Source organism: Gadus morhua, chromosome 12 (assembly GCF_902167405.1).
Source record: "Gadus morhua chromosome 12, gadMor3.0, whole genome shotgun sequence".
NCBI classification, from domain to species: domain Eukaryota; kingdom Metazoa; phylum Chordata; class Actinopteri; order Gadiformes; family Gadidae; genus Gadus; species Gadus morhua.
The window spans coordinates 132,120-149,250 of NC_044059.1; the positions used below are offsets into that span (position 1 = coordinate 132,120).

Consider the following 17,131-nt stretch of genomic DNA (forward strand, 5'->3'; position numbering starts at 1 on the left):
GGCTTAGTGTGCTTAGTGTGTAGACGTGCCTAGTGTGTGGACCTGCTTAGTGTTTAGTGTGTAGTTGGCTTAGTGTGTCTAGTGTGTGGACGTGTTTAGTGTGGTTGGTGTTTAGTGTGTAGTTGGCTTAGTGTGTCTAGTGTGTGGACGTGCTTAGTGTGTTGACCTGCTTAGTGTGCTTAGTGTTTAGTGTGTAGTTGGCTTAGTGTGTGGACGTGCTTAGTGTGTTTAGTGTGTCTAGTGTGTGGACGTGCTTAGTGGGTTTAGTGTGTAGTTGGCTTAGTGGGTAGATGGACATGTTTAGTAACTTAACTTCCTCTCGGCCAATTGATTAAAAATAATTTATTTTGAATTCCAAATATACATATAGAGCGTGATCTGGTTTCATCTGGAACCAGAAAGACATGTTCAGGGTAAGAGGACCTGGACCAGGACCTGGACCAGGACCTGGACCTGGAGGACCAGCGCTCAGTGGGTCGGTGTTAAAACACTACACGAGTGGGGTAAGGGTTAGTCTGGGTGGTTTACGGCCATACTGGTGGGGTACGGGTCAGTCTATGTGGCTAGTTGAGCTGGTTAATCTAGAAGAGTTTGGGCAGCTGTCGGAGTCTGCTAACATCCAGAAAGTTCCCCACAGAGCCTGCGGCCAGGGAGGCCTCCTGCCAGACGGCCCCCTGGTCCTGGTCCTGGGTCCTGCTGGACCGGGCCAGGAGATGAAGCTGGGGCTGCAGGTCCCTGATTAGCTGGCTCTGGGGGAGACTGGACCCTGTACCAAGTGTGGCGCAGGGGAGGCCGTCACACTGCTCCTCCTCCTCCTCCTGCTCCTCCTCTATCAGGCCGTACCTCCTCATGTAGCCCCGCGTGGCCAGGGACATGTTGCTGGGCAGCAGGACGCTGCGGTCCGCCCTGCCGCCCCGGACGCCTGCTGACAGTCTGGACAGCTGTCCGTCACTCAGGTAGCGCAGAGCGATGGCGTTGGCCTCCAGGCTGAGGTCCACGGACCCCCCCGGGAGCAGGGGGGCCAGGCTGAGGTCCACGGACCCCCCCGGGAGCAGGGGGGCCAGGCTGAGGTCCACGGACCCCCCGGGGAGCAGGGGGGCCAGGCTGAGGTCCACGGACCCCCCCGGGAGCAGGGGGTCTCTGGGGGTCCGGGCCAGGCTGGGGGGGTCCATGGGGGTCCGGGCCAGGCTGGGGGGGTCTCTGGGGGTCCGGGCCAGGCTGGGGGGGTCTCTGGGGGTCCGGGCAGGGCTGGGGGGGTCCATGGGGGTCCGGGCCAGGCTGGGGGGGTCCATGGGGGTCCGGGCAGGGCTGGGGGGGTCCATGGGGGTCCGGGCAGGGCTGGGGGGGTCCATGGGGGTCCGGGCCAGGCTGGGGGGGTTCGTTGGGGTCGGGGCCACCCTGGGGAGCAAGGAAGGGTTGAACTGCATCACATAAACGACCATTGCAGCGTTAGAAAGACTCCAGGGGCCGGTTGCACCAACTGGGCGTAACTAAGCCTGGTCGTAACTGCTAAGTAGGTCTTAGTTACGACCTGGCGTTAGAATGGAACTAACGCCGGTTGCACCAACGGGACTTACGCCTGGTCTTAACTACGCCCGGTCTTAGCCATGCGCGGCCATGTGAATGTTCCATGGTATGCGCATATCACCGCGTTGCTAGGATACCTCGTGACAACAGCTGTTTACTATTTTACTTGACATGCTGTTGGACACCGAAATAAATAATTCATTCGTTCACTCATTGTCATTCATCAATTGTGTTAATGCCTAACAATAAAACACTGCAAACGAATATAATTAAAATATGTATTTGTAATGTCTGGTTTACGACGAGCAGGCATTTAGACGGGAATGGTTCTGTAGGAGAGATTTGTTTAATGTGTCGGCCTATATAAAACATATAAACATAGTTAAAACAACATTCACAACTGATTATAAGTTGAGAACGGACTAATCGGCCAGCGATATCTTCCCGACAGGCAGTCGATCTGTGAACACTGATCATAACGCCGTCTGTGCTTTGAAATGCAGTTTAGCGAAGCGTTGCAAGGATGGTGTAGCTGCATTGGATTGGATGTAATTGCTATAGAAACAGCCTGGAATTTCAACTCTACGCCTGCCCCTGACCAGGCGTAGGATTTACGCCTGGTCTTAGTGAAAAGAACGCTAAGCCCAGTTGGTGCAACCGGCGTAACGGTTAGGTTGGACTTAGAACGCCAAGTTACGACCAGGCGTAGTTACGACCAGGGTTACGCCCAGTTGGTGCAACCGGCCACAGCGCTTTAAGGATGTACCAACAACAAGCTGGACCAGTGGAGTGGATCGGACCAGTGGAGTGGAGGACCAGTGGAGTAGAGGTGGACCAGTGGAGGTGGACCAGTGGAGGTGGACCAGTGGAGTGGAGGTGGACCAGTGGAGTGGTGGACCAGTGGAGTGGAGGTGGACCAGTGTAGTGGAGGTGGACCAGTGGAGGTGGACCAGTGGAGTGGAGGTGGACCAGTGGAGTGGAGGTGGACCAGTGTAGTGGAGGTGGACCAGTGGAGGTGGACCAGTGGAGGTGGACCAGTGGAGTGGAGGTGGACCAGTGGAGTGGTGGACCAGTGGAGTGGAGGTGGACCAGTGGAGTGGAGGTGGACCAGTGGAGGTGGACCAGTGGAGTGGAGGTGGACCAGTGTAGTGGAGGTGGACCAGTGTAGTGGAGGTGGACCAGTGGAGTGGAGGTGGACCAGTGTAGTGGAGGTGGACCAGTGTAGTGGTGGACCAGTGGAGTGGAGGTGGACCAGTGGAGTGGAGGTGGACCAGTGGAGTGGAGGTGGACCAGTGGAGTGGAGGTGGACCAGTGTAGTGGTGGACCAGTGTAGTGGAAATGGACCAGTGTAGTGGAGGTGGACCAGTGTAGTGGAGGTGGACCAGTGGAGTGGAGGTGGACCAGTGTAGTGGAGGTGGACCAGTGTAGTGGTGGACCAGTGGAGTGGAGGTGGACCAGTGGAGTGGAGGTGGACCAGTGGAGTGGAGGTGGACCAGTGGAGTGGAGGTGGACCAGTGGAGTGGAGGTGGACCAGTGGAGTGGAGGTGGACCAGTGTAGTGGTGGACCAGTGTAGTGGAGGTGAACCAGTGTAGTGGACAGTACCTGTCTTCGGTGTTGAGGTCGGGTCGGGGGTCCAAAGTGACCCCCAGCTGCTCCTCATCTCCCCCAGACATGTCCTGCTTCCTGTAGGAGCGGGCATGGACTTCCTGTTTCCTGTAGGAGTGGGCGTGGTCACCATAGGGTAGCGATGATGAAGATGATGACGGTGAGGAAGGTATTGGGGACTCCGGGTCGCTCAGCGAGGCCTGAAGCCGACTGCTCACCTGCAGCTGGAGGTAGAGGGTGGGGTTAGAGAGTCCTCCACAGGGTGGGGTTAGAGAGTCCTCCACAGGGTGGGGTTAGAGAGTCCTCCACAGGGTGGGGTTAGAGAGTCCTCCACAGGGAGGGGTTAGAGAGTCCTCCACAGGGAGGGGTTAGAGAGTCCTCCACAGGGGGGGGTTAGAGGGTCCTCCACAGGGTGGGGTTAGAGAGTCCTCCACAGGGAGGGGTTAGAGAGTCCTCCACAGGGAGGGGTTAGAGGCTCCTCCACAGGGTGGGGTTAGAGAGTCCTCCACAGGGAGGGGTTAGAGAGTCCTCCACAGGGTGGGGTTAGAGGGTCCTCCACAGGGTGGGGTTAGAGGCTCCTCCACAGGGAGGGGTTAGAGGGTCCTCCACAGGGTGGGGTTAGAGAGTCCTCCACAGGGAGGGGTTAGAGAGTCCTCCACAGGGAGGGGTTAGAGGCTCCTCCACAGGGTGGGGTTAGAGAGTCCTCCACAGGGAGGGTTAGAGAGTACTCCACAGGGTGGGGTTAGAGGGTCCTCCACAGGGGGGGGTTAGAGAGTCCTCTACAGGGTGGGGTTAGAGAGTCCTCCACAGGGTGGGGTTGGATGGTTACTGTAGGGTGGTGTTGGGGGCCTACTGTAGGGTGGTGTTGGGGGCCTACTGTAGGGTGGTGTTGGGGGCCTACTGTAGGGTGGTGTTGGGGGCCTACTGTAGGGTGGTGTTGGGGGCCTACTGTAGGGTGGTGTTAGAGGCCTACTGTAGGGTGGGGTTAGAGGCCTACCTGTAGGGTGGTGTTGGGGGCCTACCTGTAGAGTGGTGTTGGGGGGGCCTACTGTAGGGTGGTGTTGGGGGGCCTACTGTAGGGTGGTGTTGGGGCCTACTGTAGGGTGGTGTTGGGGGCCTACTGTAGGGTGGTGTGGGAAGCCTACTGTAGGGTGGGGAGGACGTGGTCTGATTGGGTGGTGTTGGAGGCCTACCTGTAGGGTGGTGTTGGGGGCATACTGTAGGGTGGGGTTAGAGGCCTACCTGTAGGGTGGTGTTGGGGGCCTACTGTAGGGTGGGGTTTGGGGCCTACTGTAGGGTGGTGTGGGAGGCCTACTGTAGGGTGGTGTGGGAGGCCTACTGTAGGGTGGTGTGGGAGGCCTACTGTAGGGTGGGGTTTGGGGCCTACTGTAGGGTGGTGTGGGAGGCCTACTGTAGGGTGGTGTGGGAGGCCTACTGTAGGGTGGTGTGGGAGGCCTACTGTAGGGTGGTGTGGGAGGCCTACTGTAGGGTGGTGTTGGGGGGCCTACTGTAGGGTGGTGTTGGGGGCCTACTGTAGGGTTTAGTGGGTGGCCTACCTGTAGGGTGGGAAGGACGTGGTCTGATTGGGTGGTGTTGGAGGCCTACCTGTAGGGTGGGGAGGACGTGGTCTGATTGGGTGGTGTTGGAGACCTACCTGTAGGGTGGGGAGGACGTGGTCTGATTGGGTGGTGTTGGAGACCTACCTGTAGGGTGGGGAGGACGTGGTCTGATTGGGTGGCGCTGGTATTGAAGAACAGACTGCTGCTCGTCCCAGGGACGGGGCTTTCAGCTCCACTAGTGCAGTGTAGCTCCTGAGTGCTAACAAAAGAAACGGTGTTAGCAACCAGCAGCATCACCTCCTACCCCGCTGTTAGCTTCAGTAGTGCTCATGCTAATATACAAACCGGCTGTTAGCATCAGTAGCGCTCAGACTAATCTACTCACCAGTCTCTTAGAGGAGAGGAAGGCCGGTCCCCTCGGGTCCGGTCCCCTCGGGTCCGGTCCCCTCGGGTCCGGTCCCCTCGGGTCCGGTCCCCTCGGGTCCGGTCTCTGGGCGGCGGGCTGGACCTCCAGAACAGACTGGCCCCTGAACCCACACGCACACGAGGGCTAGGGTTAGCACTAAGGGTTAGGGATAAGGGTTAGCACTAAGGGAGAGGGCTAGGGTGAGGGCTAGCACTAAGGGTTAGGGCTAGGGTTAGCACCTAGGGTTAGGGCTAAGGGTTAGCACTAAGGGAGAGGGCTAAGGGAGGGGGCTAAGGGTTAGCACTAAGGGAGAGGGCTAGGGTTAGGACTAAGGGTGAGGGCTAAGGGTGAGGGCTAGGGTTAGCACTAAGGGAGAGGGCTAAGGGTTAGCACTAAGGGTTAGGGCTAAGGGTTAGCGCTAAGGGTTAGGGCTAAGGGTTAGCACTAAGGGAGAGGGCTACGGGTGAGGGCTACGGGTGAGGGCTACGGGTGAGGGCTAAGGGAGAGGGCTAAGGGAGAGGGCTAAGGGAGAGGGCTAAGGGAGAGGGCTAAGGGAGAGGGATAAGGGTTATGGCTAAGGGTTATGGCTAAGGGGAGAGGTAAGGGGAAAGGGGACTGTTAAGGAGGCTGGGTTGGCCAGGACATAGAGAGGGTTAAGGGTTAAGGACTAGGTTAAGGGCTTGGTTTTGGTTCCAGGGTTGGAGAACAGGGCACTACCTGTTTCCACAGCAACACTGGCAGTGGTGGGAGGCAGTGTCTGCGGGCGGGGGGGGGCGCCTTTCTCTGGAGGTCCGTCTGGCTGACCAGTGAGGGCCCTGGGCTCCAACAACATCTGGATCTACAGAGGCATGTCAAACATCAGCTAACCCTAACCCTGAGCCCCCTTTATAACCTGAGCCCCCTCTAGTCACCTGAGCCCCCTTTATAACCTGAGCCCCCTCTAGTCACCTGAGCCCCCTCTAGTCACCTGAGCCCCCTTTATAACCTGAGCCCCCTGAGCCCCCTCTAGTCACCTGAGCCCCCTCTAGTCACCTGAGCCCCCTGTAGTCACCTGAGCCCCCTGCAGTCACCTGAGCCCCCTGTAGTCACCTGAGCCCCCTGCAGTCACCTGAGCCCCCTGCAGTCACCTGAGCCCCCTCTAGTCACCTGAGCCCCCTCTAGTCACCTGAGCCCCCTTTATAACCTGAGCCCCCTTTATAACCTGAGCCCCCTCTAGTCACCTGAGCCCCCTGTAGTCACCTGAGCCCCATGTAGTCACCTGAGCCCCCTTTATAACCTGAGCCTCCTGTAGTCACCTGAGCCCCCTGTACTCACCTGAGCCCCCTCTAGTCACCTGAGCCCCCTTTATAACCTGAGCCTCCTGTAGTCACCTGAGCCCCCTCTAGTCACCTGAGCCCCCTTTATAACCTGAGCCTCCTGTAGTCACCTGAGCCCCCTGTAGTCACCTGAGCCCCCTCTAGTCACCTGAGCCCCCTGTACTCACCTGAGCCCCCTCTAGTCACCTGACCCCCCTGTAGTCACCTGAGCCCCCTGTAGTCACCTGAGCCCCCTTTATAACCTGAGCCCCCTGTAGTCACCTGAGCCCCCTGTAGTCACCTGAGCCCCCTGTAGTCACCTGAGCCCCCTGTAGTCACCTGAGCCCCCTGTAGTCACCTGAGCCCCCTTTATAACCTGAGCCTCCTGTAGTCACCTGAGCCCCCTTTATAACCTGAGCCCCCTGTAGTCACCTGAGCCTCCTGTAGTCACCTGAGCCCCCTGTAGTCACCTGAGCCCCCTGTAGTCACCTGAGCCCCCTGTAGTCACCTGAGCCCCCTGCAGTCACCCGAGCCCCCTTTATAACCTGAGCCTCCTGGAGTCACCTGAGCCCCCTGTAGTCACCTGAGCCCCCTGTAGTCACCTGAGCCCCCTTTATAACCTGAGCCTCCTGTAGTCACCTGAGCCCCCTGTAGTCACCTGAGCCCCTGTAGTCACCTGAGCCCCTGTAGTCACCTGAGCCCCTGTAGTCACCTGAGCCCCCTGTAGTCACCTGAGCCCCTGTAGTCACCTGAGCCCCTGTAGTCACCTGAGCCCCCTGTAGTCACCTGAGCCCCTGTAGTCACCTGAGCCCCCTCTAGTCACCTGAGCCTGCAGCAGCCGGAGCTGTCGTTCCTGGGCCATCAGCATCTGGTAGGCGTCGGAGGGCACCTCCTCCCACGGCGGCCGTGCCGCCTGGAGACAGGAGCAGGGCAGGGGGGGGGGGGCAGGCCCAGGAGGGGTGGAGCCGCGCTCAGGATGGAGGAGGATGAGTGTGGGCGGGGTCTTGGCGGTCCAAAAGCCTGCGGAGGCCCGGCTGAGAGGGGCGGCCGGGGTGGAGTGGAGGTAGGGGGGGCCCAGCGGCCCGGAGCTCCTCCTGGAGGGGGGCTGGGGGGTCGGGGGGAGGGAGGCGTCCACCAGCAGGGACAGCTCGGGGACGGAGGGCTGAACTCTTCTGGTCTGGACAACAAAACGGAAACAGCAGGCGTAACTATGGTAACAACGATGCTGTGATTCAGATGGACTTCACATGACGCACTGGGGTTCTGACGGTTCTCCTCCCTACTTTACTTAGTCCTACCTCGGGGCGGCCCCTCCTCCCTGCTGTGATTCGTTTGGGCGGAGGTGAACACAGTAACCGACAGTGGACCGAACCCAACTCAGGCAGCGCCACAACAAACCAGCTCAGGATAGCCTTGGTAAGCCTGCTCATCACATTCATTTGAGCAGCGTTCTGAGGTCAATAAAGAGCAGAATAATGAACTGATCCAAAGAGTTCTGAGGTCATAAAGAGCAGAATAATGAACTGATCCAAAGAGTTCTGAGGTCATAAAGAGCAGAATAATGAACTGATCCAAAGAGTTCTGAGGTCATAAAGAGCAGAATAATGAACTGATCCAAAGAGTTCTGAGGTCATAAAGAGCCAACCTGCTGGGTGGCCGCGTGGGGGCTGGGAGAGGGGCGGGGAGAGAGGTCTTCATCCTCTACCCCAGAGTCCTGGTCCAGCGTGGCTCCCAGGAGGCTGAAAACAGAGACCAGACCCTTTAGACTCTGAGGAGGCTGGACCACATCAACTACGGACCACTTAAACCCCATCAACTACAGACCACATCAACTACAGACCACTAAAACCACATCCACTACAGACCACTTAAACCACATCAACTACAGACCACTTAAACCACATCAACTACAGACCACTTAAACCACATCAACTACAGACCACTTAAACCACATCAACTACAGACCACTAAAACCACATCAACTACAGACCACTAAAACCACATCCACTACAGACCACTTAAACCACATCAACTACAGACCACTTAAACCACATCAACTACAGACCACTTAAACCACATCAACTACAGACCACTTAAACCACATCAACTACAGACCACTTAAACCACATCAACTACAGACCACTTAAACCACATCAACTACAGACCACTTAAACCACATCAACTACAGACCACATCAACTACAGATCACATCAACTACAGACCAATTAAACCACATCAACTACAGACCACTTAAACCACATCAACTACAGACCACTTAAACCACATCAACTACAGACCACTTAAACCACATCAACTACAGACCACTAAAACCACATCAACTACAGACCACATCAACTACAGACCACTTAAACCACATCAACTACAGAACACATCAACTACAGACCACTTAAACCACATCAACTACAGACCACTAAAACCACATCAACTACAGACCACTAAAACCACATCAACTACAGACCACTTAAACCACATCAACTACAGACCACTAAAACCACATCAACTACATACCACATCAACTAAAGACCACTTAAACCACATCAACTACAGACCACTTAAACCACATCAACTACAAACCACATCAACTACAGACCACATCAACTACAGACCACTTAAACCACATCAACTACAGACCACTTAAACCACATCAACTACAGACCACTTAAACCACATCAACTACAGACCACTAAAACTACAGACCACTAAAACCACATCAACTACAGACCACTAAAACCACATTAACTACAGACCACTAAAACCACACCAACTACAGACCACTAAAACCACATCAACTACAGATCACATCAACTACAGACCACTAAAACCACATCAACTACAGACCACTAAAACCACATCAACTACAGATCACATCAACTACAGACCACTTAAACCACATCAACTACAGACCACTTAAACCACATCAACTACAGACCACTTTGAACCTTTAACTTTAAACATCTCAGTGAAACCTGTGGACGCCGCTGAGGAACCAGTTTAAACCCGTTACCTGGACAGAGGGCGGGCGGCGGGGCCTTGGACCAGCTCCGTCTGCCTGGTCTCATCGAGGCAGAGATCAGCCTGGAGGTAGTGGCCCTCTGCTGGCTCCAAATGCTGCACCAACACATGAGGAATGGAGATAGTCACATGGTCATACATACGTTCCTGTGTATAGAGATAAAGATATATATATTACACATGGGGGGCAATAGGGAATATATATTCAGATATAACAAATATCTAATGGAGCTATAGAAACATCCATCCCGTTTCTATCGTAACCACGTAAAGCAATAGATCATCCATTTGGCAAATTTAGCATATAATCGAATTCCCCACCATCTCACACACTGAGGAACCAGCCTCCCCTAACCCTAACCCTACAGACACACTGAGGAACCAGCCTCCCTAACCCTAACCCTACAGACACACTGAGGAACCAGCCTCCCCTAACCCTAACCCTACAGAGACACTGAGGAACCAGCCTCCCTAACCCTAACCCTACAGACACACTGAGGAACCAGCCTCCCCTAACCCTACAGACACACTGAGGAACCAGCCTCCCCTAACCCTACACACACTGAGGAACCAGCCTCCCCTAACCCTACAGACACACTGAGGAACCAGCCTCCCCTAACCCTACAGACACACTGAGGAACCAGCCTCCCTAACCCTACAGACACACTGAGGAACCAGCCTCCCTAACCCTAACCCTACAGACACACTGAGGAACCAGCCTCCCTAACCCTAACCCTACAGACACACTGTGGAACCAGCCTCCTCTCAGCCTAACCCTACAGACACACTGAGGAACCAGCCTCCCCTAACCCTACACACACACACTGAGGAACCAGCCTCCCCTAACCCTACAGACACACTGAGGAACCAGCCTCCCTAACCCTAACCCTACAGACACACTGAGGAACCAGCCTCCCTAACCCTAACCCTACAGACACACTGAGGAACCAGCCTCCCCTAACCCTACAGACACACTGAGGAACCAGCCTCCCCTAACCCGACAGACACACTGAGGAACCAGCCTCCTCTAACCCTAACCCTACAGACACACTGTGGAACCAGCCTCCTCTAACCCTAACCCTACAGACACACTGTGGAACCAGCCTCCTCTCAGCCTAACCCTACAGACACACTGAGGAATCAGCCTCCCCTAACCCTACAGACACACTGAGGAACCAGCCTCCCCTAACCCTACAGACACACTGAGGAACCAGCCTCCCTTAACCCTACAGACACACTGAGGAACCAGCCTCCCTAACCCTACAGACACACTGAGGAACCAGCCTCCCTAACCCTACAGACACACTGAGGAACCAGCCTCCCTAACCCTAACCCTACAGACACACTGAGGAACCAGCCTCCCCTAACCCTACAGACACACTGAGGAACCAGCCTCCCCTAACCCTACAGACACACTGAGGAACCAGCCTCCCTAACCCTAACCCTACAGACACACTGAGGAACCAGCCTCCCCTAACCCTACAGACACACTGAGGAACCAGCCTCCCCTAACCCTACAGACACACTGAGGAACCAGCCTCCCCTAACCCTACAGACACACTGAGGAACCAGCCTCCCCTAACCCTACAGACACACTGAGGAACCAGCCTCCCCTAACCCTAACCCTACAGACACACTGAGGAACCAGCCTCCCCTAACCCTACAGACACACTGAGGAACCAGCCTCCCCTAACCCTACAGACACACTGAGGAACCAGCCTCCCCTAACCCTACAGACACACTGTGGAACCAGCCTCCTCTCAGCCTAACCCTACAGACACACTGAGGAACCAGCCTCCCCTAACCCTACAGACACACTGTGGAACCAGCCTCCTCTCAGCCTAACCCTACAGACACACTGAGGAACCAGCCTCCCCTAACCCTACAGACACACTGTGGAACCAGCCTCCCCTAACCCTACAGACACACTGTGGAACCAGCCTCCTCTCAGCCTAACCCTACAGACACACTGTGGAACCAGCCTCCTCTCAGCCTAACCCTACAGACACACTGAGGAACCAGCCTCCTCTAACCCTAACCCTACAGACACACTGTGGAACCAGCCTCCTCTCAGCCTAACCCTACAGACACACTGTGGAACCAGCCTCCTCTCAGCCTAACCCTACAGACACACTGTGGAACCAGCCTCCCCTAACCCTACAGACACACTGTGGAACCAGCCTCCTCTCAGCCTAACCCTACAGACACACTGAGGAACCAGCCTCCCCTAACCCTACAGACACACTGTGGAACCAGCCTCCCCTAACCCTACAGACACACTGTGGAACCAGCCTCCCCTAACCCTACAGACACACTGTGGAACCAGCCTCCTCTCAGCCTAACCCTACAGACACACTGAGGAACCAGCCTCCCCTAACCCTACAGACACACTGTGGAACCAGCCTCCTCTCAGCCTAACCCTACAGACACACTGAGGAACCAGCCTCCCCTAACCCTACAGACACACTGAGGAACCAGCCTCCCCTAACCCTACAGACACACTGTGGAACCAGCCTCCTCTCAGCCTAACCCTACAGACACACTGAGGAACCAGCCTCCTCTAACCCTAACCCTACAGACACACTGTGGAACCAGCCTCCTCTCAGCCTAACCCTACAGACACACTGTGGAACCAGCCTCCTCTCAGCCTAACCCTACAGACACACTGAGGAACCAGCCTCCCCTAACCCTACAGACACACTGAGGAACCAGCCTCCTCTAACCCTAACCCTACAGACACACTGTGGAACCAGCCTCCTCTAACCCTAACCCTACAGACACACTGTGGAACCAGCCTCCCTAACCCTAACCCTACAGACACACTGAGGAACCAGCCTCCCCTAACCCTACAGACACACTGAGGAACCAGCCTCCTCTAACCCTAACCCTACAGACACACTGAGGAACCAGCCTCCTCTAACCCTACAGACACACTGTGGAACCAGCCTCCCTAACCCTAACCCTACAGACACACTGAGGAACCAGCCTCCCCTAACCCTACAGACACACTGAGGAACCAGCCTCCTCTAACCCTAACCCTACAGACACACTGTGGAACCAGCCTCCCCTAACCCTACAGACACACTGAGGAACCAGCCTCCCCTAACCCTACAGACACACTGAGGAACCAGCCTCCCCTAACCCTAACCCTACAGACACACTGAGGAACCAGCCTCCCCTAACCCTACAGACACACTGTGGAACCAGCCTCCTCTCAGCCTAACCCTACAGACACACTGAGGAACCAGCATCCTCTAACCCTAACCCTACAGACACACTGTGGAACCAGCCTCCTCTCAGCCTAACCCTACAGACACACTGAGGAACCAGCCTCCTCTAACCCTAACCCTACAGACACACTGAGAGGCTGAACCTTGAACAGGGTGAGGTGCTGGGAGCAGCTCAGACGCAGGACGGCCGTGGGTCCGGACTCAGCAGAGCGGACCTGGAAGAACCGGGGCTGACTGGGAGAGAACAGCACCAGTAAGAACCAGCCCTGCTCCGAGAGCACCCTGTAACACAAAAACACCTACAATCAGTACACACACACCCTGCAACAACACCCTGCAACACACACCGGAGGCTAACCGCTAGGGGAGCAGGAAGCTAACCTCAGGTAGCTCACCTGTCCTGGAGAGATGAGCTGTGGGAGAAGCGGAGACACCAGGCCCAGACCAGGGGGTTGGACGGCTGGACCACTCCACTCAGCCACCTGCAACCGGAGGAGACACATGGAGCCTCAGTAGACACATGGAGCCAGCCAGCCAGCCAGCCAGCCAGCCAGCCAGCCAGCCAGCCAGCCAGCACAGACAGCCAGCACAGACAGCCAGCACAGACAGACAGACAGCGGACCGGATAGCAGATAGCAAACGCACTAAAGACAACCGACAGACAACAGACCGGCAAAAAGGACAGACTACAGACAGCAGAACGGATAGCAGACATATTACAGACACAAGACTACAGACGGCAGACCAGATAAGAGAGGAACATACACTCCCACCAGGGGCAGGCTGCAGGCCTTGGGATCGGACTCCAGCAGCAGCAGTAGTTTACGGGTCTGGTCCATGGTCAGGAACCTGAAGAACGACACATGGATACACCATAGTATACACAAGTACAACCACTACTACTACTACTACACACTATACCACCACCACGACACCATACTACCACTACAACACATTTTAAATGGATACACCATAGAAAATACAAGTAAAACTACTACTACTAGGGCTCCTCGATTTAGAAAAAAATCCTAATCACGATTATTTTGGTCAATATTTAAATCAAGATTATTCTAACGATTTTTTTTTGAGACCATGCTGTATTTATTCAGCATGCCTCTCCCAAAAACACTTTGTAACTGAGAATTTTGAACTTCCGCCAGAAATGCACAAAATGTTCAAAAAGAAAATGTTCAAATCTAAAATAATGTACATATATGTACCAGCTGTTCTGCGCTTCTATAAAACATAAAAATAATAATCGAAAAATTGATCATTAGTTTTGTGATCGTTTGACGCTAAAATCGAAATCGACTACTACTACTACTACACCATCCCCACACCACTACTACACATTCCACATGGTACGCCATAGTATATACAAAGACCCAACAAGACTACCACTACCACCACCACACTACTACCATACCACAACACTACCACCACCACCACACTACTACTAACACATTTCACATGGATACACTATAGTTTATACAAATACATACACGGTGGTACCACTACACCGCCAACACCATACTACCACACAACCACCATACAACTACACCACCAGCACCAATAATATACCACCCCCACCACCACCCACCACCACCACCACCCCCACCATCTGCAGTAAAGTGAAGGACAGTCACAGTTGAAGAGGCTTACCCTCGCTGCTGCTTGAGGCCGGGTCTGGAGACGCCGGGTCTGGAGAGGCCGGTTCTGGAGGGGCCGGGTCGTGGGGGGACTGGGCTGGAGGGGCCAGGGAGGCCACTCAGGCTGCGGGCCAGAGCGGTGGGGATGATGGGGAGGGGTCGGACCCCCACCACATCGAAGCCTCCGGCGCAGCTCGCTGCTAACCAGCGCAGCGAGAAGTCCAGGCGGTCGCCCTGCTGGGAACAGCTGACCTGACCTCTGACCCCCAGCAGCTGGGACAGGTCTGCCACCTCAGCACCCCCACAGGCCTGCTGCAGGCCCTGGATGGATTTAACACGGGTTACATCTGCTCTAGAACGTCATTAGTAAACACTGGGCTCTAGAACGTCATCAGTAAACACTGGGCTCTAGAACGTCATCAGTAAACACTGGGCTCTAGAACGTCATCAGTAAACACTGGGCTCTAGAACGTCATCAGTAAACACTGGGCTCTAGAACGTCATCAGTAAACACTGGGCTCTAGAACGTCATCAGTAAACACTGGGCTCTAGAACGTCATCAGTAAACACTGGGCTCTAGAACGTCATCAGTAAACACTGGGCTCTAGAACGTCATCAGTAAACACTGGGCTCTAGAACGTCATCAGTAAACACTGGGCTGTAGAACGTCATTAGTAAACACTAGGCTCTAGAACGTCATTAGTTGTTCAAACGGGCATACACTTTATAACTGGACACTATGCATTTCACTTGCTTCTATCACAATGTCTTGTTTTTATCATGATTTTTTTTTCAAGATGTCTGAGATTTCATAATCATACTTTGTAAGGTGACCTTGGGTGACTTGAAAGGCGCCTCTAAATTAAATGTATTAGTAGTAGTAGTAGTAGTAGTCTGTCTTGGCACCTGGAAGGCGAGGCTGAGGTCTAAGGGGCTGGGCTCCGGGTCTCCCTGGAGGATGAACTCTAGAGGGACCGCCACGTCCCCCGGCAGCAGGAGGGAGGGAACCCGGACACCACCCTGTTCACGACCCGGGTCAAAGCGGTCCAGGGACAGGGTCACGCCCTCCTCATCTGGTGAACAACAAGGGGTCATTACCCTACTAACTCCACTAACCCTAACTCCACTAACCCTAACATTAACCCTATCATTGGGCACCAATGATAGGGTTAGGGTTAGGGTTGGTAGAGTCCATCGACTGCTTGATCTCTGACTTTCCCTGTAGCTGCTAAATGAGGGCAGCCTCACCTTAACCTTGAACACAGATCCATTTGACCTTCTCCTTCACAACGGACCCACCTTCATCCACGCAGATGGAGCCCAGCAGGAAGCAGCAGAGGGCGGGGTTACTCCTCTGGTGGGCGGGGTTACTCCTCTGGTGGGCGGGGTTACCTCTCTGGTGGGCGGGGTTACTCCTCTGGTGGGCGGGGTTACTCCTCTGGTGGGCATGGCGGTGGGCCAGACGGAGAGCCTTCTCCAACACCCGCAGGTGAGGGCACCTGGTGAACCCATGAACTCATGTTAACCAGGTGAACCCATGAACTCATGTTAACCAGGTGAACCCATGAACTCATGTTAACCTGGTGAACCCATGAACTCATGTTAACCTGGTGAACCCATGAACTCATGTTAACCTGGTGAACCCATGAACTCATGTTAACCTGGTGAACCCATGAACGCATGTTAACCTGGTGAACCCATGAACTCATGTTAATCTAGTGTGCACATGAACTCATGTTAACCTGGTGAACACATTAACTCAGTGTTAACCTAGTGTGCACATGAACTCATTGTTAACCTGGTGAACACATGAGCTCAGTGTTAACCTGGTGAACACATGAACTCATGTTAACCTGGTGAACACATTAACTCAGTGTTAACCTAGTGTGCACATGAACTCATTGTTAACCTGGTGAACACATGAGCTCAAGTTAATGGAGTGTGATGGAGGTCAGGTTGAAGCTACCTGTCCAGGGGTCTACCTGTCCAGGGGTCTACCTATCCTGGCGTCTACCTGTCCTGGCGTCTACCTGTCCTGGCGTCTACCTGTAGTAGCAGAGCTGAAGACCGACCGCGTCCCCAGATGGGCTCGGATCCCACAGAGAGGACTTGGACTTTGGGAAAGCCAAGGTAGAAGGAGCATTCCCAGTCGTCCTTCTGGGGATTATAGTCCATATTTCAGTATAATAATACACTCGAACCACTACTTAAACAAGCAGGAGAGGTGCTCTTCATTACCTGGTCATGCTCAGGGTGTCGCCAGTCAAAACATCTCCATAAACAAGCGCTGGTAGTCCGTGAAGGTTCATCTTCCGGCTCCTTCTGTCGTCATGTGTGTATGTATAGATACAACACGTATGTGTACGAACCCTTAACGTTGATAAACTTTGATAAACCTCTAAACTATGTCTTGAACTGATAAGTATATTAAGATTTAACGGACTTCGCCGAACCTCCAAGCACCGCGCGCAGCTCCCAATGACTTGAATTGGCGCTTCTTCTATGGCATTCGCGGGTCAGAGAGCGTCGACCAATCAGAAGCCGTGACTTCGGCTTCCTGACCAATGGCTGGCTTTATGTAAATCACGTGTTACGATACTGTCATCAACACTCATTTGTACTATATGTACCGATTAGGTACGCAACCTTTAACTAAGATACATCGGACATAATACTTTATTAGTTACGTTTGCCTTCGCCCTCCTATATTTAAATGAATATTTAGTAAGTATATTCTTCCTGGTTTTGCGCCTTCGAAGTATGGTTTAACTGATTGGCTTTGGAAACGCTGTCTGCTGTGGGATTGGCTGAATAACACGCGGTCTG

At 54.3% G+C, this 17,131-nt stretch overlaps 1 protein-coding gene across 1 annotated transcript; it reads right to left on the bottom strand.

Moving 5' to 3' along the window:
- Positions 1-327: 327 nt before the first annotated feature.
- Positions 328-16,806, bottom strand: stil (STIL centriolar assembly protein). Its single transcript, XM_030372838.1, has 16 exons — positions 16,544-16,806; positions 16,352-16,462; positions 15,605-15,804; positions 15,212-15,378; positions 14,319-14,626; positions 13,422-13,505; positions 13,052-13,138; positions 12,800-12,938; positions 9,419-9,522; positions 8,039-8,132; positions 7,217-7,570; positions 5,816-5,936; positions 5,078-5,219; positions 4,837-4,951; positions 3,013-3,357; positions 328-1,421 (listed from the first exon to the last, which is right to left on the bottom strand). Exons 1-16 carry the CDS (start codon positions 16,612-16,614, stop codon positions 582-584), a joined length of 3,282 nt encoding a protein of 1,093 aa, XP_030228698.1. The 5' UTR covers positions 16,615-16,806; the 3' UTR covers positions 328-581.
- Positions 16,807-17,131: the final 325 nt, after the last annotated feature.

Excerpts from the sequence above, each read along its gene's own strand:
- stil (XM_030372838.1), bottom strand. The coding sequence starts at position 16,614 with ATGAACCTTCACGGACTACCAGCGCTTGTTTATGGAGATGTTTTGACT. Across the intron at positions 13,506-14,318 it reads GGCCTCAAGCAGCAGCGAGG|GTTCCTGACCATGGACCAGA; the intron begins GTAAGCCTCTTC and ends GTCGTTCTTCAG. Across the intron at positions 13,139-13,421 it reads AGCCTGCCCCTGGTGGGAGT|GTGGCTGAGTGGAGTGGTCC; the intron begins GTATGTTCCTCT and ends CTCCGGTTGCAG.